The 21,101-nt window shown below is 53.0% G+C and overlaps 1 protein-coding gene across 2 annotated transcripts in view; it reads left to right on the forward strand.

The window, feature by feature from the left end:
- The window catches only part of Pax7 (paired box 7), a 96,546-nt gene that overhangs the window by 50,267 nt on the left and 25,178 nt on the right, over nucleotides 1-21,101 (forward strand). For both annotated transcript variants that reach the window (XM_032888005.1, XM_032888012.1), the window contains exons 5-7: nucleotides 2,133-2,332; nucleotides 5,608-5,773; nucleotides 6,751-6,953. In XM_032888005.1, the coding sequence (XP_032743896.1) occupies nucleotides 2,133-2,332; nucleotides 5,608-5,773; nucleotides 6,751-6,953 (569 nt within the window). The remainder of the gene's footprint in view (nucleotides 1-2,132; nucleotides 2,333-5,607; nucleotides 5,774-6,750; nucleotides 6,954-21,101) is intronic.

A 21,101-nucleotide genomic window follows, 5' to 3' on the forward strand; every position in this document is an offset into this window, starting at 1 on the left:
GCTGTCCTCCATTTGGGTTTGAGTTCAGTGTCTCTAGATCCACAGAGCTCCACAGATCTCTGCTCACAAAGGACGAGGGGCAGGAACCAGGGAGGAAGTCAAACCAGAAGTCAGTAGTCTGTCCAGAAAGCTGTCATCTGAAAAGCAGGGAGAAAGGGGTGAGGGGGAGGCATGGGTATGGTAGAGCACTTTGGATTTCAGCCCTCAGCCAGCAGGGTTTTGTTCCTGACAGTTCTGATCCCCATTCACCTAGCTAGTGGCTTAGGTGAGTCTGGGATCACCTGAAGGGGTATTCTGACCTGACTACTCTCCCGGGTCCCCAGCAGAACACAGAGACCATTCATTGGTGTGTTTGCCCAGAGCCCTAGGTGTGCTGGCGAGGGAAGCCCAGGGTGCCATGTGTGCCCACTGTTGATCCTCTTACTGGAGCTAGGGTGGGTGGGCAGTTGGCAAGCTGGTGAGAAAAAAAACGTGTGTGTGTGTGTGTCTGATCTTAGGTGTCTGACCATTGGCCATTGTTGTTGTTCTCACTGAGTGTGAGTGGTGTGGGGGTGGGAATATAGGGGTTGGTTTTGGTGGAAAGGGCCTAGACTTGAGAGTAACCAATCCCTGAAGCAGCCGAGTATCTGCTGATGGGCAGGTCAGAAACAAGAGAGTAGGCAGAGTGTATTGTGGACCCTGGCCTAGAGACTGTGTGCACTGCCTTTCTGTGATGTCCTTTCTCCATAGGTAGTGTGAGCAGGCAGCCTCTGTGGCTCTCTAGCTAGTCTCAGACTGGGTGCTCCAGGCACGAGTCCCACCTTGTCCACTGTGTGCTTGGCCTATTCAGGAGGAGAGTAGGTGCTTGGTAAATAAATGAATGTGTGAGTGAATGAATGAGTGAAAGAATGAATGAATGAATGAGAGGGTGAATAAATGAGTGAGTGGAAGATGAGTGAATGAATGAATGAGTGAGTGAATGAATGAATGAGTGAGTGAATGAGTGAATGAATGAATGTGTGAGTAAATGAATGAGTGAATGTGTGAGTGAATGAATGAGTAAAAGAATGAATGAGCAAAAGAATGAGTGAATGAATGAGTGACTGAATGAATAAGTGAAAGAATGAATGAGTGGAAGAATGAGTGAATGAATGATTGAAAGAATGAATCAGTGAACGAATGCAAGAATGAACAAAAAAACCTCCAAGAATCCCAAAGATGGCATCGAAGGGTGGAGAAAGATAAATGAAGGGAGGAGAGGGGAAGGCAGAGGAAGGGGAGGCTGCTGTAGTCCGTCTCCCTGCTCTCCCTGCCAGCCCCTTGCAGCGCTCACACCCCAGTCCTGTGCCTTGCTCTCTGCATTTCCCAGGGCTGCCGGGCTTGCTGTAAGGACACCAGCTGGTGTCTACTCCACCAGGCCAGAGAAGGGCATGAGGCTCAGTGGAGTTGCTAAGCAGTTCCGTTCCTCAGGTCTTAGCTCTAGCAGCTGGGACAACTGATGAAGGCTTTTCTGCAGCCTCCTCCCCAGCGAACCCTTACCTCCCCTGCTTCCCTGCTTTCCCTGCTCCTTGTCTCCTGGCCTCTGCTGTCAGACGGGCTTCCTGACCTTCCTGGAAAGCACAACAGGGCTCCTCCTGCCTGCCTTGGAGCTTAGCATCCTTTGGGGAATTTTTAAAAAATTTTATTTTACATTTATTGACCTTGGGGGAGGGGCACATACCACAGCAGGCACACACTTGCTGGGAGTGGGTTCTCTCCTTCCACCGTGTGGTTTCCAGGGAATTGAACTCAGGTCAGCAGGTTCACGGGGCTTTATGGACCCCTCTTTCCCCCCAACCATCTCTATGGTCCCTCTCCTTTGTGTTTCGAGAGATTTATTTCATCAAGTCTTAGGCCGGGGCATGCATGTCGATGTAAATAAATCTAAATGCCCAGCTGGAAGGACCAGCCTTGAACAACAGAGGCTACTTTGGGCAGAAAGGGTTTACCCAGTGTTCCAGGCTGGGCATGGAGGATACTTTCCTTCCTTCATTGCTAAGCTATGGTGTGGTAAACAGTCAGTATTCTTTCTTGGGGAGACGGAGGATCCCCATCGTAGTGCTCAGAGGAGGGCACAGGCATGACCCCGTGTCCACTGTGCTACCCCGCTGTAGGCAACCGTCTGGATGAAGGCTCGGACGTGGAATCAGAACCCGACCTCCCGCTGAAGCGCAAGCAGCGTCGCAGTCGGACCACATTCACGGCTGAGCAGCTGGAGGAGCTGGAGAAGGCTTTTGAGAGGACCCACTACCCGGACATCTACACCCGGGAGGAGCTGGCACAGAGGACCAAGCTCACGGAGGCGCGCGTCCAGGTGAGGAGAACTGGGGGTGCTCGCTGGAATCAGCATGGAGGAGGGTGGGGTGTGGGCAGGTCCTGAACGAGTGCTCACTCCAGGTGCGATCCTGGGACCATGCACATGCTAACGCTTGCAGTCCCTGAAAGGGGCATGTGTTGGTTGATTGACTTACAGATGGATAGAGAGGCGCAGAGCCCAAAGGGAGGAGGGATTCAGGGAGAGATGAGAAGAAGGAAGAGTGATGGAGTGGGAAAGAGAAGCAGAGGTGGGGAGGGGGTAGTAGTCAGAGAAGAGGACTGGCACCATCTCTCCAAATCTCCCTCAACGGGGGAGATTTCCTAGCAGGACAATCCTCAGTCAGAGAATGAGTTTCCCACTGCTTGAAGTATGCAAGATGTGTTCTGGGTAGATCTGAACCATCAGCACTGGACTGGGTTACCCAAAACCCTGTACACCTAAAGTACACAGTTCCGATTTAGTGGCTCTGGTGACCAGGAGAAAGAGCCCAAACCGAGATTCAGGTCTTCATCAGGGAAGGGAAAGAGGGAGGGGAGGCTAGCCCATCTGCCCCAGGCTAATCCCTGGGTCTCTCCTCCAGCTGGGCACAGACTACACTCATCTCTGCACCTTGCTGGACAAGGGCTAAAGCTATGGAGGACATGGGGCGGGACAGGGTGATTCTACAAATGGCTTGCATGACAATATTGTCCTGGGCAGGGGAGGTAGGTCTGTAGAAAGGCTGTCCCATACTGTGCCATCCTGAGGAGCGTCCCCGTCCCCGGCATCCCCATGGCCACAAGCCACAGACTCGTGTGTCAGGTTGGGATGGCCACTGAACCCAGATACAGATACAGATCAGAAATACAGAGGCTAGGATTCAGAGAAGTGATCCACGGGACACAGATAGACTGTAGCAGCTTGGCCTGGCTGGCACGGAAGCCTATGTCCTTTCTGTGCTCAAGAGGAGGAAGCTGATTTGGGAGTTGGATTTAGAATTCAATAAGGAAAGTCCCAGAAGAGACTAACCTTAAACCCTCCAGGAGCGGTATTACCTCCTTCCACTCTCCCACCCTCGAGGGGAAGAGAGCCAGGCACAGCAGCCAGCTAGCCGGCGAGCTCATCTCATCCCCTCCCCTGACGACACCGGAGCTGTAGACTGCCTTCTCTCTCTCTCCTTGATCCTCGCAGCTGTTGTCCTGGGTGCATTCCTCTGGGCTTCCTCACTGACTAGTCTGGCAGCCTCATGGCTTCCCACCACCCCGAGCCTGGCAGCTCCTTAGAAAATTTCCTGGCTGTCAGGACACTGCTTTCATTGGCTCAGGGGACTGGGGAAACAGGTGTTATGCAAGGTCCACGGAGGGAGGGGTCTGGGAACGGGGGAGTCCAAGCTTTGTCAAACCACAGAAAGGCTACCAGACTCCTGTTCCTTGGACTCCTCTCTACCCACGTCTGTGAGCTCCCTAGGTAGTATAGAGCAGAGGAACAAACAAAAACAAAATTTTAAGAACAGACAGAGGCTGATCCCAAAAGCAGAAATCTTAATCCTATGAGCGGAGTCCGGAAGCACCCAGAGGCTCAGAGGCCCTGGAGGTAGGACAAGAGCTGACAGGGCATCCACTCAAGTTCAACACAGAGGTCTGCAGGCAGAGGTCCCAGGTATCGAGCCTGCGTCCCTGCCACTGACCAGCTGAGTTCTCTTCAGGAGCTCAGCTTCCTTTTGGAAAACACAGCGTGACCCAGGAGCTCAACGGTCACCAAGACTCCTTTGGGATCTGAGGTCCTACTGGCATGTAAATGCCCAGTGAGGGGATGAGACATTGTAAATGGAAGTGTTTAAACAGAAACAGTGTCCATGGATTGGGGACCCTAGTAAGGGATTCTCACAGGAGGAGCGGGGCAGAGACTCAAGGTCCTGGGTGCTGTCAGGACTCCCCGACTGTGTCTTGCAACTTCGCCTCTGCTTTGAAGAGTCTGTGCCTTGAGGGTCTCACCTCACAACCCTGTCACATTTCATCTCAGTGTGTGGGCAAGTGGAGTGCTTGCAGATGGGCTTGGAGTTGGAATCTGCCCCTTAATATCCTCCCTGTTCCCAGGGTCCTTTTCTGCAAAATGGAGACCATAATGCCAGGGTCTGCTTGCTTCTAGGGTTACACAATTAACCGTAAAGCAGCAAGATGTTAAAGACCGATGGTGAGCATGTAGTTCAGTGGGTAGAGTGCTTGCCTCACATGCACAAGGTCCCGTTTGAGCCCCAGTGCCACATAAACTGGGTGACAAACCTATAATCTCAGTATGTGGCCATGGAGGAAGATCAGAAGTTGAATGTCGTCCTTGACTATGTATCAAGTTCGAAGCCGGCCTAGATTACATGAGACCTTGTCTTTAAAAAGAAGCTAGGTGGTGGTGCCTCACACCTTTAATCCCAGCACTTAGGAGGCAGAGGCAAGAGGAGTTGTACGAGTTTAAAGCCAGCCTGCTCTACACAGGGAGTTCCAGGACAGTCACAAAGAGAGACCTGAGCCACCTTTGCTCCATCGTTCATTCATTTAGCATTCATTTATTCAATGAGCACGTATTGAGCACCTATGGAATACTCACCCTGCAGGGCACAAAGGAATGCAGGGCCTTGGTCCTAGATGTCCCAAACCTGAAAGGAGGCTGAGAGCTTCTCAACCAGGAACAGATCAATAGAATGAGGGTTCACATAAGGAAAGGCCATGCAGGGCCTTCCTTTACGCCTCCTGCCCCATCTAAGCTGCATGAGGGTGATGATGTCAGAGGACTTTCTAGTCAGAAGTGAAAGGTGTCCCCTTCCAGCTGTGTGTGTATGTGTGTGCACATGCATGCATGTGTGCATGCACACATATGTGTATGTGTCTGCATATGTGTGCAGATATGTATTGCACACCTGTGCAGGCCCCATTCTAGCAGGGCCTGGGCTATGTGAACAGGGCAGGGTCTCAGCCCCAAGTTGGCCCAGCTGAGTACCAAGGCCCTCCTTTCTCAGGATGTTCTGTGTGTGTAATCTCCTCTTGGAGAGTTTCCTGGAGGAGGTGGAGGTCTGGAGTAAGGACTGGAGACCCTGGCTGGAGCACTTGTCATGGGAGCAGCACTAGGCTGAGTGTCTAACAGACTTCTCCAAGCCTCTCCTCACCCTGTCCTGTGCCCGTCACCTGCTTCCTGTAAAACAGGGATCATTCTAAAAGCCTACCCTGGATGGCGGTGAGGGGACCCTGCCTCTGAAGCTCCACGCAGGCCATCCTGGGGGCTCAGTATCCTCTCCCCTTCAGGTCTGGTTCAGTAACCGTCGTGCGCGCTGGCGCAAGCAGGCAGGCGCTAACCAGCTGGCCGCCTTCAACCACCTTCTGCCGGGAGGTTTCCCACCCACTGGTATGCCCACGCTGCCACCCTACCAGCTGCCGGACTCTGCCTATCCCACCACCACCGTCTCCCAAGGTGAGTGTCTGCTATTAGAAAAGTGTGGAGTCCCGTTGTTCTGGCTTCAGAACTCTGGGTCACTCTGGGCTGAAGAGCCAAGCTCCTCTTTCCCCTGCAACGTGGGCAGCAATGGGCCGTTGAGACCCCTCGAGGAAGGCAGGTCTTTTGGGCACAGTTCTTCCAGTAGCTTCTAAGATGCCACAAAACCTGAGAAAAGGACATGCCAAGGGAAGGAGGCAGCAGGGAGAGAGAGCCCAGGATACCCAAGGGCCTTGGGAAGCAAAGGTTTCCTTCCCCAGGATTCTGAAGCTCCCATCTTGCTCCCACCCCAGCAGATGCAAGAAACCTCTTGGCATTCGCCACACTGGGTTATCTCCTGGAAGGCCCAGAGGCTGGCATGCTGGAAGCTAAGAATCCAGAGAGCCCTACCCATGGTTCTTAATAAGAAATAAGCCAGCACCGAGGACAACGGGGACCCAGCCTCAGGAGGTTGTGCAGAGGGACCCTATGTGCAGAATAGCAGCATAGTGGCTGGGCCGAGTGCAGTCATTTCAGGCTTGGTTCACTCGTTGGCCTTGACTCCAGCCCCATCCTCTGAGCCTCAGTCACCCCTGACTCTTCTCCATCGCCCAGAGCTAGGGCTCGCTCAGCGTGATGAGGGCCCTGGACAGGTACCCACACAGTGCTAAGAGGGCAAGTCTGGGTGGATTACGGATCCCATTGGGCCCAATTTACAATCCAATTAGTGCTTATTGATCATCTACCTTATGCCGAACACCAAGCGCCACGACCTGTGTGCGAGATGCCTAGAGGTCATCTTGAGGTCAAGTGGGTGTCAGTCATACCCTGGCCACTCTGTAGGGGTGCCTGGCAACCAGTAAGCCTCAGGTCAAGTCACTTGAGAAGCTGGCCCCTTCCCTCCAGAGGGCATGACCGGGTGGAGTTCCAAGGCTGCTTTTGCTTCTCGCTTAGGACCTCTCTGGGTCTCTCCTCAGATGGGGGCAGCACAGTACACAGGCCCCAGCCCCTTCCGCCATCAACCATGCATCAGGGTGGGCTGGCTGCGGCCGCTGCAGCAGCTGACAGCAGCTCTGCCTACGGAGCCCGCCACAGCTTCTCCAGCTACTCGGACAGCTTCATGAACCCCGGGGCCCCCTCCAACCACATGAACCCCGTCAGCAATGGCCTGTCTCCTCAGGTAGGTGGCCTCTCTACTCCATTTGGGGTCTCACTGCCAGACTCCTGCTGGCCCAACCAGAGGGGCTCAGCGTAACCCAGACCGGCTCTCTCTCCCACGGTGGTTGGGGAGGAGTTGTCACTAAGAACTCAGAGGTCTCAGGAAGTCCCTGGCTGCTCGGGACCCTGAGAGAGTTGGAGTGGAATGCAAGTGTCTCTCTCTTCTTCTTTCCCTTGCCTTGTGTCTGTGATCATGGCTCTGGGTTGATCTTCCTCTTTCTGGAGGTGGGGGAAGGGTTGTCATTCTCTCCAGATGGGCAGGGGCTGATTGCAGGATTCGCTCTTGGCCCCACCCACCATTCTGAGCTTGATCTCAGTCACGTTCTTATAGTAAGCGGGAGACATTTGGAACAGGTTTGAATCTAGAACCAAGAGTCCTTCCTAGATCCAGTCAGCACTCCATGCCTCCCTTTCTGTCAGGCATGACCAATCACTGGGGAGGAAGGGATCTCTCCTATTGGTAGAGAGAATTGATGCCTAGGTTCTGGGCCAGGGTCACTGCTTAGGTTGGACATAAGGGCTTCAGGTTTGCTCATGTGCAGTTGGTGGACAGCTCAGTCACTCATAGCCTGGCAGAGTCATGGCTTCGGGAAAGGTTGGGTAGATCACACAGAGCTAGGAGTAGAACTTGGTGGGTTTGTTGAACAGATCTGATGATTGGCGTCTGAGTGATTTGGGGGAGCTGATGGGTTTGTTTCTGTAGCTACAACAGGCTCCCAAGTGCCCCTGGGAAAAGGTGTTTATTCTGCCTCCCACCTGCTGCTCCCTCTTCCTCTTGTCTGCCCGAGACAGGCTTGGCAGGGGAAGCAAACTGATCTGAACAGCTGTGTTGTGCAGGAGAAGGTGCAGACTTTGGGGGAGGCTGAGAGCCTCCTTCTGCTGCTCTGGGGCCAGCGTGCATCTGGGAACCTCAGCTTTTCCCATTTTCAGGCCCTGTCCTTTATACCCTGTTACCCACGAGCTTGCCGTGATCTGTGCGTGGATGGTCTGATGCTTCTAGCGCAACCTGGCTCAGGACAGAGTCGAGTAGACGTTAGTTTTCTTGCCCTCCTTTCGCTCAGGCCATACATTAATGATCAATAGGACACCGTTGTGATAAAAACCCATCATCTGAAAAGCAGAGGTGGGCACAGGGGAGAAGGCCCAGTAGGTAGAGCTCTTGTCTTGTGAGCATAAAGAGCAGAGTCCAGACCCTCAGCACTGACGGAAAAAGCCAGAGGTGGAGGTGCGCATCTGGAGTCCCAGCACTGGGGAGGCTGAGACAGAAGGATCCTGGGAGCTTACTGGCTGGCCAGCCTAATGGACACAGTGAGGTCCAGGCTCAGTGAGAGCAGAGTCTCAGGGAATAAGAGAGAAAGTGATTAAGGAAGACACTCAACAGCAGTCTCCTGCCTCTGCACACATGTGCACACATTCACGAGCAAACACACACATGTGCATGCATGCACACACCTGCATGCATATACACACATACAAACAGACACACATGTATGCACACGTGCACACTCGCATACACATACATGCATGCACAGCCAAACAGACACAGACATACACATAGGTACACATGCCCATATGCACACACATGCATGCATACATACACATACATACACGTATGGTGCACACTTGCACATACACATGCATGCACAGGTACACAGACATACACATGCATATATACACATATACACACATGCATGCACACTTACACATGCACACACACATGCATGCACAGGCACACACACATGCATGCACACACAAACACACACACATGCATGCACAGACACACAAACACACACATGCATGCACAGACACACAAACACACACACATGCATGCACAGACACACAAACACACATACATGCATGCACAGACACACAAACACACATGCATGCATGCACAGACACACAAACACACACATGCACACACACACACACACACACACTCCACATGCACAGCTCCTGGTGGGATTATACAGACCTCAGAGGCCATCAGGTCAGGGGTGAAACCATCAACTCATTAGGATCTGTCAGCCTTGGGCTGGCTCTCCCAAGATATCCTGTCCTGCTAGTACCTAACTGCAGGTTAGCCTCTCAGCCTCTCTGGGGTTTGAGGTCATGGTTTCTGTTGCACTGATGTCAGTGCTATCTGGCCACCCTGGGCTAACTTTCCAGAGCTGTGACAAGAGAACAAAGAGGAGGTTTCTTCTCTCCTGGTGGGGCTCAGAGATGGGGTCAAAGGTGAGGAGGGAAGGCCAGAGGGGGAAACCAACCTATTCACGGGGAAGCTATCCCCAGGCTGGAGTGTAGGCAGGGAGTTTTGCCTTCTGCCTCCACCTGGAAGTTCCTAGATTGGATCCAGAGCCTCTGTCCAGGTGAGACCATCCGTCCTGGTCTCTAGGCCTCGAGGACATGATGGATTGGCTGTCTCTCAGCTCTGCCTTCAGGCTCCCAAAGGTGTGAAAACAGATGACAGGGCAGAGGTGGGGGAACAGCTGTAGGGGAAAAGCTGCCCTCACGGAAGAGGCAAGGGCACAGGCAGGTCAAATGCAGGTGTGTGTGTGTGTGTGTGTGTGTGAGTGTGTGTGTGTGTGTGTGTGTGTGTGTGTGTGTGTGTGTGTATCCCCACGGAGGGTGGCAAGGAAACCCTCTGAACATAGGGTCCAGGTCTTAAGTCCAAGTTTCAACATCTCAAAGCTCCCTGTTCAACTCAGGCCTATTCTCATCCTCAGGGCTCTGGGGTCTTGGGAGGAATCTGTGGGGACGGGGGCAGGGGGATTCTCAGTACAAGGTGACCTTCCCTGTCCTCTGTCCCCGATAAGAAACTCCCCATAGTTCATCTAAGCCCTTCTGGGACGTGCCACCTGTGCCCAGGTAGGCTTGTACACTGCCACCTAGGATCAGAGGTCTGGTCCCTAGTACCTGGATGGATAGTGTTAGCTTTGCAAATTGGATGTTTTTGTTCTAAGGGACTTCTGTGTGCAGCTGAAGCTAGGAGATTTAGGGATGGGACCAGCCTACACACCTTGCTGGTAGTTTGTGGCTGCCTGTGGGAAAGTAGCTGTCTTCCCATGTTTTGATTACGAGCGATCCCTTGTCTCCACCCAGTCTTGGAAATGGTTGCCTCTGTGCATCACGGACACCATTGGAGAGGCTCCTTAAAGTTCCACAAGGTTCCCATTCTGGAGGTGGCACCTCAGAGGACCAAGGTACTTATTGTAGGCCACACACCAGGTACTGTCCCTCTACTTAGGACAAATCAGTCAAAAATAAATGGCGACATCCTGCCCTGGGGAGTCGCCTGAGCAACCAAGTCTCTAGTCACTTGGTCACAAGAGGACTGAGTTCTCTTCAGTCCTGAGACAGACAGTGCTCTGGTTGTTATTCATATTTTAACCTGTGTATGAGTCAGGGCTCAAACCCATACCTCAGGGTCCTAACTTCTCTGCTGTATGAAGGGAAGGGTTCCTTCAACAAAACAAGCAAAGCAGAGGTCTAAGTACCTTAGGTTGGAGGCTACTGGTAGAGCAAAATCAGTCAGAAACCTTCCTTGAGGCTTGGAAGCTTTAAGGGCCCCATCCATGGACCCTCCCCCACCTTATAGCACCAGACATTAAGTGTTCCCAATGAGACTTCCTACTCCTTGCCCCCAGACCTTCTGATGAGGTTCAGGGAAAGGGAAACCTATCCAGGGTCCTTGTTTCTGATGGTTCATCTCGTTAAGACTTTGCTCCTAGTTGAGGGACGGTTACTTGGAAAATGACTAAAAATAGCTCCCGAGAGACTGGGTGTGGCGGTGGACACCTGTGGTGTCACCCAGAACTTCGGAGGTAAGAGCAGGAGCATCAGCAATCCAAGGCCATCCTTAGCTACGTAATGATTTGAAAGGCAGCGTGGGCTACAAGAGGCACTGACTGGGTCGGGGGTGGGGAAAGGGAGGCAGGTAGGCAGGCTGTGTTTGCAAGGTGAGACCCTTGAGTCCTTGTCACTGCAGATGGGTAAGGTCGATAGTTGTTTCCAGTCCTTTCCAGGAACAGCATGAAAGACCCACGGGACAAGAAAGTCTGATGGAAGGGTCCCGATCTGAATGATAAAGCAGGACCCCTGGCCTTGGGAGAAGTGTGGCAGAGACACATTTCTTGTCTCAGGTGCCCTGCTGTAATGGCCAAAGCACAGCCCTCCCTTGTTGAGGTCCCAGTGGATGTGGTGACAGACATCAGGAGGCTGTGCTGAGCTGCCAAACGTATCCATCCCAGAAGCCAAGCAAAGAGTCAGGAGCACTCACTATTCTGCCATTGAAGTGACCTCAGGCTGCTGGCAGGGACCTGTGCTGGGGCCTCTTCAGGGCAGACTTGAGACCTGTAGGGAGAAGTCGTTCCTGGTGTCCCCTTCTCACCCTGCGTTGTTAGACTTGGGAGTAGAAACAGGTCTGGAGAAGGCCTGGTGTGGCCACGATCCTCTAAAAGTCACGCTTTAGATCTCCAGTCAAGGGCGCTTGCTGCTGTGTCACAGAAGGGGACATGGTCAGCGTTCAGACTCTCGTGTCACCCCCTCAGTCACCATAATCTTTGTCTTTCTCCATATTTACAGTCTCTAGGTGAGCCACCACTTATGTGCCTGGGATCCTTTTTGTCTTCCCCTCATCTCGTCTCTCTTCCTTTTCTTCCTGTGCCTACAACCCCTGATGGGCTGGGCTAGGGAGTGTGACTCAGGGGCAAAGTGCTGCTGACCCTGCAGTAGGCTCTGGATCTGACCCTTAGCAGTATATATAATATGCTTGTACATACATACTATATGATTATGTATAATCAATAATAATTACAGTGGCCATCAACACAAAGTTAGTGCTAAGTGCAGACCAGACATAGAAGCAGCAAAGTGGCACCTGCTTCCATTCCTAGAATCATGGCAGTTGTCTTACAGCCTCCATCCCACAAATGGGAAGACCACTTCATCTAGGGCCATCCACCCACCCATCCATCCATCCATCCATCCACCTACCCATGCATCCATGCATCCATCCATCCACCTACCCATCCATCCATACACCTACCCATCCATCCACCTACCCATCCATCCACCCACCCATCTATCCATCCATCCATCCACCCACCCATCCATACACCCACCCATCCATCCACCCACCCATCATCCATCCATCCACCCACCCACCCATCCATCCATCCACCCACCCATCCATCCATCCACCCACCACTCCTACCCATCCATCCATACACTTACCCATCCATCCACCTACCCATCCATCCACCCACCCATCTATCCATCCATCCATCCATCCACCCACCCATCCATCCACCCACCCATCCATCCACCCACCCATCCATATCCATCCATCCATCCATCCATCCATCCATCCATCCATCCACCCATCCATCCATCCACCCATCCATCCATCCACCCATCCATCCATCCACCTACCCATCCATCCATTCATCCATCCATCTAACCATCCACCCATCTATCCACCCTCTCATTTCTCTATCTGTATATCCATCCATCTGCTCACCCGCCCACCAAGTCCATCCATCTCTTCACTCATTTGTCTCCCAACGAATCCGTTCTTCTATCAGTCCAGTCATACATATGTCCACCCACCTATCTACCCACCCTTTATCCTCTCATTCATCCTCCTATCCATCCACCTGTCCACTCATCCCCTATCCACCCACCCAACCAATCCACACATCCATCCATCCTACACTTCATCCATATAACTATCCACCCATCCACTCATCCATCCTCTCATTCCTCACCCCTCCCATTTATCCATTTGCTATCCTAGGCCATCCAGACACATATAATCCTCTCATTTATTCATATATCCATCCAACCACCCATTCATCCATTCAATCTGTCTGTCATCTGTCTGTCTGCTTACCTACAGATCTATCCGTCCATCCACACACCTAGGCATCCTCTCATCTATTCATCAAACCATCTATTCACTCAATATATCTTTCCTTCCATCCGCTCATACAGCCACACATTCACTCCTCTACCCATCCATCCATCCATCCATCCATCCATCCATCCATCCATCCATCCATCCAATGTGCTGTGCCAGTCTCTGGCAGGTTCTAGAAAGTATCAGAGCTGGGATTGAAGCAGTCAGCCTGCAGAGCCCATCTTGCTATTGCGTCTGTCCATGAGGTTGGTATGAATGTCCGTGTAAGAGAGGTTGGTGTGATGGTCAAAGAAGTTGAAGTCCAAGGAAGTTGAGGTCCAAGGCCACAGAGGCAGCTAAGGGCAGATCCAGGCTCAGTGTCTGCATCCACGAACAGCAGCATTTGCTTCCTCCTGAGATAAGGCTTCAGATCTGCATGGTTGTGACGAATGCCATCTCCCAAGTGTTTCTCAATGGCAGGTGCTCACTTCTGCCCTCCTAGCCCAGAGCCTCCAGGGGAGACAAACCAGCAAGGTCAAAGACTTTGACACCTAAGCCCATGTGAACCTGGCCTGTGTGAGGTCATTCAAGCCCCTCAACACCCTTCCTCTTGGGAAGGCATTCTCAGAGAGGTTAAGAAGCTCACAGAAGACCACAGAGCCATTGAGTAGTGGATCTAGGGTTCCAATCAACATCTACTTGACCTCTGAACCTCCCCACTCTTGACCCTCAACAGGACAAGAGGAAGATACAGTGGGACTCTCGAAACTGCATTTCACCTGCACAGAAGAGTCCTAGTCTCTCTCTCCTCTTACTTCCTCCCTGTCCCGCCCCTTTATTGGTGACATTGCGTTTCTAATAAGCATTTAAAATGAGTCTTGCTGGACCAGGGACGAGGAAGGAGGAGGGAGAGAGAGAGACATGTAGGCAGGAAGATGGGGCGGCGTGGGGGGGATCATAGGGTGTTAAATAGCCCAGAATTTTTAAAAAACCTGATGCAAATCATTGGTAGGAGAGAAAATTACGCGCAATTATGCCCTGATACTGGAAGGTTTTGCCTAGCCCAGGCAACAAGATCTCATTAACAAGCAGAAAATAAGATTGAAATGGTGTGTAAAGGAGCTGAAAAATGAATTTGAATGCTGCGTTTGTCCACAATTACCCCCTCCTTCACACATATTTTATTGCAATTTTTTTATTATTCTTAATCCCTCCATCCCTCAAAGCAGATTGGGGACATCCTGGCATTACCGGGGCATTGGGAGGAGGTGTGGAGGATCTTCTGCGCCCCTGAAACGAGACCCTTTCTTGCCAACATCTTCCAAGGTTGGGATTTGGAAGGATTGGAATTCATTTCTCAGGCTTAGCAGGTTGTAGGGACACGGGGCTTTAACCCCAGCCGGAGTCTCCCCTGCACCCCCGCCCGCCTCCTTTTCCTCCCTTCCCAGGTGACTCTTCTACCACGGGCTTCCTTTCTTCTGCCTTCCTGGGGTTTCTATGGGTCCCTCTGCTCTCCTTGTCTTGGGAAGCCTCTCTCTCAGGCTCCCACAAGTGGGAGGTAGGCTGGGTCAGAAGAAACATCCAGGCAGACATCAAGTTCTGATTCTGCTACTTATTCTGAGGCTGTGTGACCCCAGGGCAGCTTACTGAACCTCTCTGGGCTTCATTTCCCTCACTCAAAAGGAGGGGTTTCATCCCTGCTTCTGTGAGGACGGAGGGGAGATCGGAACAAAGTATCTGGCACACAGTAGGTGCTTGATAAGTGTACATTCTTAGCTCCCTTTCACCTACCTAGGCCTCTCCTCTAAACTCCACCCTTCACTCTATCATCTTTCCCTCTCTCTCTCACTGGCTGGAAAAGTGTGCTGTTTTCTTCTTTAGAGCAGTGTAGTGAGTTCAGAGGACTCGACCTGGAAAGAGCCGGGGTGCAGGAAGTTCTCCTCTCTGTGGAAAGCCCAGGAAGCTGCCTACTGTGCTCCTAGAAAGTGAGCTGAGAGGGCAAGAGAGGGATCTGACTCAGGGCTCTGCCTGGCGTTCCTAGGATCAAGGAAAAGTCAGTGAAGTCCTTCCCACCCTCCCTCCCCTGCCCTGTTTCTCATTGTGACTGGCAGTCATGGTGTGGGCTCAGGGGTCAGTTTTCAGACAGAACCAGGAGTCTGTGGCTGGCTTTTCTTGGACCTCATAGCTCAGTACTTTTTTTGAGGTAGGGGGAGTAAGCATCAACTGGTTTTCCCCATAGCCCATAACAGCCCATCTCCTAGAGATGCAGGCCACATCTGCCAGTTCCCCGTTAAAGCCAGATGGGGCAGCAGCTGGGGGACAAGTCACCATCGCTCTGTTCTCCAGGGGTCCCTCACACTCCAGGAGCCCCCTTTTCTGACATTCTTGGCAGGACCAGTTCTGGCAAAGAATTGGTCACTCCAGAGGTATGAGCCTCGGTCTTGGTGGCCAGCTTTAGTCCTGGCCTGGACATGCAGAGCCTCCCTTCCTCCCTCACTCCCTCCCTCCCTCACCGGAGGAGCAGACCCTGCCATGTGTGCTATCCAGCCATTCTGCCTTTGTCGGAGGTCACCCACCTCCGTGGAAAAGCTGAGTTATTTCCCACTGGCTGCTGTTCCCGACACAGCCACCTGCTTTCATCCATCAGAGGCCAAGGCTCTGGTCCCTGGGGAGAAGGCAGCAGTGAAAACAGAACCCTGTTTATGTCTCTGCTTTCACCCCTTTATCCTGGGTAAAGGGAGCAAGGGGGGGGGTCAAGGGTGGGAACTGCCTTCCTGACACAGAAAGGGAAGCCTCCAGGCAGCTAGCTGAGGATCAGGGAGTAGGGACTATGCCTGCCAGGGCTAGGGTGAGTTGCTTGTGGCCTGGCTTGCAGGGTGACACTGGGGACATTTTAATCATCGAAAGGACAATGGTGGAGTCTGCTGGCCCTGTGTCAGGATGGGACCCGGAGAACTGTGGTTTAGCTCACTATAGAAATAACTGCATCTATCTAAGCGTTCCCACCAACCCTGGAGACGTGTGCTCAGAGCCACCTTCTCTTCCTGGAGGGGCCAAGGGCACCAGGAGGAACAGGAGCCTATGTGGGGCGCCACATCTCCAAGGGCTGAGGGAACTCCTTATAACTCAGGGTAGTATTCGCTGGGTGACACCCGCCATTCTCGGCATCCTGAACACAGTAGGTCTCCAGCAATTGGTCAACCCCAGTCTTCAGGCTTGATGGAGCACAGCTGAGAGGGGTTCCCTGGGGGTGGGAGGGCATGGAGCACATCTGGTCTGTACTTGAATCCTTTATGATGTCTGTCAAGTTCAGGGGACACGGCACAAGGGGAGGCTGGGAAAGGAGGGATTTGAGGTCACCTGTGCTCCAGCGAGTTGCATTTTCAGGCGGGAGGACGCTACCTCTTCCTCTCCCCACCCCCGCCACTGGAGAATTGATCATGGACAATTCCGGAAGATTTCTGATCCAGCAGGGAGAGCAGCAGAGATTCAGGAGGCAAACGGACCTACAACTTAGCAGAGATGTGGTGTGGGCTCATCGCGTGCTCTGGGGTTTCCCTTCCAGCTCCTGTCTCTGCTTCTGTGACCTCAAACAATCTCCAGGAGCTTCCTGGGCCTCCCTGTCCTCGTCCCCACCACTCATCTGCAGCCTTGGAATTAAACGAGGGGCTGGGGGTGTAGCTCAGAAGGTAGAGTGCTTGCTTAGCATCCAGGAATCTGGGTCCTGCCCCAGCAACAGGGCGTGGTTGTACACACTTGCAATCCGTTACTCAGGAGGTAGAGAATCAGAGGTTCAAGACCAGCCTGGGCTACATATCACGTTCAAGGCCAGCCGAGAATACATGAGACCCTATGCAAAGAAAGACAAGAAGTAAGAAACAAGGCCTTTCACAGAACGAGCCCTTGCCACACCTTGTACACGGTAGGAACATGACAGGAGTTCCTTCTGCTTATCTCGCCCTGAGCAGATCCTACTGTGGAGAAATCTTGCTAGATCCACCCACTGCAGGCCCAGCCAGCCATGGGTCGGAAAACCTAAGGGAATACTCTCCCAGCTCTATTTCAGACCTACTGTGTGGTCTAAGGAGATGTGTCCCTGTCGTGGGCCCCAGTTTCCCGATTCATGCCATGAAGGGGGTGGGCCAACTGCTACTGAGTCACCTTCCTGTTAAGAGTGTATGACCACCTCCCAGGACCGCAGCCTAAGCTGCAGGGCTTCCCAAAAGGTCAAGGATTTAACCTTCCCAGGCTGCTTGGCTTGGTCCTCAGTTCTGAGTAACCGGGGCACAAGACAAGTCACACCCTGAGACAGCCCAAGGCAGACAGGGGAGAGAAAATGAGGGAAGTTAACAGTTAATATCACAGGCAGACTGAGAGCCTTGAGGCCTGTCCGTGGGCTTCCTTGAGGAAGCGGGACTGCTGGGAGACCACAAGGATCCCAGGGAGGAGAGGTGAAGATCACATTGAGGGTCTCCAAAGGGCCAGGTTCTTCCTGCTTCCTGACCCCTGCAGCTGGTGCACCTTTGTCTAAGATCCCCTGCCCCACCGCCCCAGCATCCCCTGGAACCCAGCCCCGTGTACTCTCTTAGACTGCTGGGAAGTGTTCTTTCCCCCCTCCTACCGCGTTAGCCAGCTAGCCGCAAGCTTCCTGAGGCTTCTATCAGTTTTTATCAGCATATGGAAAGTACCTGCCATTACTAGACAAGTGCTTTTAATAGTAATAATGATGATTACATTTTTTTGGAGTGCTCACCCCAGGCCAGATGTGTGCTGAGCCCAGGATGGCCGCTTTGTTCCGTCTTTAAAGCATCCCCTTGGAGGAGGCCCTGGAGTCACTTCTGCATCATAAGTGGAAGCGGGCAGAGAGGCAGCCCAGTTTAGCCAGCAGTTTGGTACAGCTGGTTAAAACGTTGACACTCGGTAGAGCCTAGACCCGAATCCAGCCTGCCTGGTCCCAGATACCCTGCTCTTCCCCAGGGCAGGACGTAAAGATGGCTGCTGCCCTGTTCTCCAGTGAGTTGGTTTTTTTTTTTTTTAAGTTTATTGGCTCATTGATTGCATGCATGGGTTTGTGTGTATCACAGTGTTTGTGTGTGTGTGTGTGTGTGTGTGTGTGTGTGTGTGTGTGCGCAAGGAGGCCAGAGGGTAATTTGAGGGAGTCAGTTTTCTGAATCCTAGGGATCGAACTCAGGCTGTCAGGCTTGGGCTCAAGTTCCTTACAGCAGCTGCCTCTCTGTCCCTCTGGAAGGATCTTGCAAAGTCCCCAGTGGGACTCTTTGACCTCAGGTGATCACAATCTCCTCTAGAGGCAGAGGAACACAGCCTCTGGCTGGAGAGCAGAGGGCAGGAGAGGGAGGGCATGGGAGGGGTATACACAGCACGCTCACTCCATACCTGTGCCGTCCCAGGCAGCCTTTCTCCTGCCTCAGTTTCTCCCCATGTCAATCGACTGTAAGGAATTATGGGCTTGCAGATACGTGTCCAAGTTGCAGGATGTGGCCGACTGCAGAAAGGAACTGTGTCTTCTTTAGAGGGCACAATGGGCCCCAGGTCACAAGGAGACAGTGTAGCTCTGAGCTAAACCTCAGGCTTCCCAGAATCCCTTTTGCAAGCGGCAACCCTCATCTTCTCTTCACATGTCCCCTTTGCTTTAGGCTCCTCACTAACCAAGGGTCGTTCCAGCTCCCCCACCAACGCCCACTTCAGGTCCCCCCCACCGGCTGGGACACTGCCTTTGGCACCTTTTTCAGTCGGGACAGGTGTTTGACCACCCACAGAGTTCTGTCAAAGCAAAGGCAGAAGCACAGGTGTGAGGCTTCTGGGAATGGCCAGGTGTGGGCTGGTTCCCAGGGTGTGGTTGCAGACCCTTGGAAGCCCAGGCCTGACTGTGACCTCATTCCTGTGTAAATGGCCTGCCAGTCACTCACCTCTGCTTCTGCGCCTTCCAGGAAGGATGGCCGGCCTTTCCCCTTCCTTTTCCCATACTTCCCTCACCCACGTCCCAGCCCAGAATCTTCTCAGGCACACAGCGGGCAGAAAGTTCATCTTTATTTCTGTCCCTGTCCCTCTCACTTCCATTCTTCCCTCGTCTCCAGCCCTATTGTTCCTCTGTCCATTGGCCCCACCCCTGGACCTCCTCTTAGACCCTACCTCACCCTCCTACATACCACGCAGGTACAGGCCCCTCTCCTCCAGGATGTTCCCCATCCCCGGGTTCAGACCCTCTTCCTTCCTCCTTCCTCCTTCCTTCTCTCCCGGGAGGCCCAGCCTCCACGGCCATTGTCTTCCCCTAATGTCTCCCATGCTCCTCCGCACCTCTCCTATCCCTGCCTTCACAGGAGGCCTCTCCTCCTCATCTTCACTTCCTCCTCCACCCCTGCCAGGATTCTTCATCAGCATCCAACCTACAGCGGGTTGAGCTGGGCTGGGTGCAGGGTCCCCGGGCCTTGTGTGGGGGTGGGGACCAGGGGGACTGGGATGGGGGACAGTGATGGGGGCGGGGCGGGCAGCTGACGCCCCTCCCGCTCTGCTGCCGCTGCTTCTGCCGCTGCGCCTTTGATCCATGGCCTGAGGCCGCCTGACAGTGGAAAATGCGGGGAGACAAAACCACTCAGTCAAAGTGATTCCCAACAACTGTCTCCCCGAGATAAGGACTCGCCGGGCTCCGCAGCCTGCTTAATTCCCACTGCCCAGCCCGGGATCCTGTGTGGCAGCAAGCCGACTGCCAGCAAAAGCAGCTCTGGGAACGAGCCTGGTCCTGGGACCCAGGACGGGAGGCAATGCCAGGGTGGGCGACATCCACGGGGAAACCAGGACAAGGGCCCGTGCATCTGGTGATCTCAAAGGCTAGGCCACCTTCTCTTTGCAATTTTAGGGAATCCTTCCTGTTATAACCCTCACCAAGGTGCTTGCCTCCTTCCCGGGAACATTCTCTTCCTCTGGCAAAGGCCGCTCGCTCCCTTTTGGTCCTCAGCTTCTTCACCCACTCTCCACTCTCTCCAGCCCCTCTTGTTCTCTGCCTTACAGTATTAGCTCTGTGATCTGATGACTTTCTAGATAGTTCTTATTCCCTCTATAGAGCAAAGTCCAGGCTGTCTGGTGGCCCAGTATCCCCATCACATAGTTTAACACATAGCAGGGACCCAATACAGGCTCAGTGTAAGGGACAGAAAGAGAACCAGTCTTGCTTGGCCCATCTTCAAAAAACTGCAAGAAAGCAGCCTGAGACAGAAGCCTCAAGAGAGGGAGCTTGCCTGAAATAAAGTCGGGGGAAATCTATGGTTCCCAGTCCCATCCCCAGGGGCACACCTTCTTGGCATGATAGACAGGTCTCTAGGAGGCTGGGCTGGGCCTCTCTGTCCTTGGCAATCAATGGGATCCAGCATGGAGACCCGGAGATGAGGTTCTGTATAGTAAGGTTTGGAGGAGACCCACTGATAGGAACTTTCAGGAACCCCCCATAACGAAACCCCTTCTCTGTTCGGCAGAGAGAGGCATTGCATTCGTGTGGTGGCAAAAGCAGAGGTCACAGGAAGTGGATTCAGCTTAGGAGTCCTGACAGCCAGGGATGGAAAAAGAGATCCTGAGACTCAGGGAGCACCCATGGGTGCTGGGGTGGAGTAAGCACAGATGGTCCTTCACAGGTGAAGGAGATAAGACCAGTGCCAGGGTTTTCCAGAGCTGGGCATCAAAAGGCTCTCGGGTGTCTGCTAAAACTCAACTTCCAGATTGGCCCACAGCAACCATGACAGGTCTTCAGTGGGTCTGGGGAACTGGGTTTTAAAGATGGCGTCAGTCATCCGAGGCAGCTCTTTTTAGCCGCCTGGAACCCCTAAACACTGAATGAATAAGTGCTTTCCTTAGCAATCTTGCCTAGACTAGCTGGAGACCCTGTCAAAGGCCTCTTTCAGTACTGTGGGTCCCCTGTGTACCCCCATAGCACCAATGTGTCAACCCCATTTTCTTTATAATGTGACCCTGAAACCAAGTCTGGTGGTACATGCCGATAGTCCCATGTCTTGGGAGGCAGAGGCACAGGTGTTGTCATGAGTCTGAGGGAATCCTAGGCTCGCACAGTAGGACCTTCCGCCCAGGCTGGGGAGATGGCTCAATTGGTAAAGTGCTGACAGAGCAAAGCATGAGGGCCAGATTTCATTCCCCAGCACCCACCTAAAAATCTGGATAAAGTGGTGCACAGTCGTAATACACTGCTGG

This window comes from Rattus rattus, chromosome 1, assembly GCF_011064425.1.
Source record: "Rattus rattus isolate New Zealand chromosome 1, Rrattus_CSIRO_v1, whole genome shotgun sequence".
Classification (NCBI taxonomy): domain Eukaryota; kingdom Metazoa; phylum Chordata; class Mammalia; order Rodentia; family Muridae; genus Rattus; species Rattus rattus.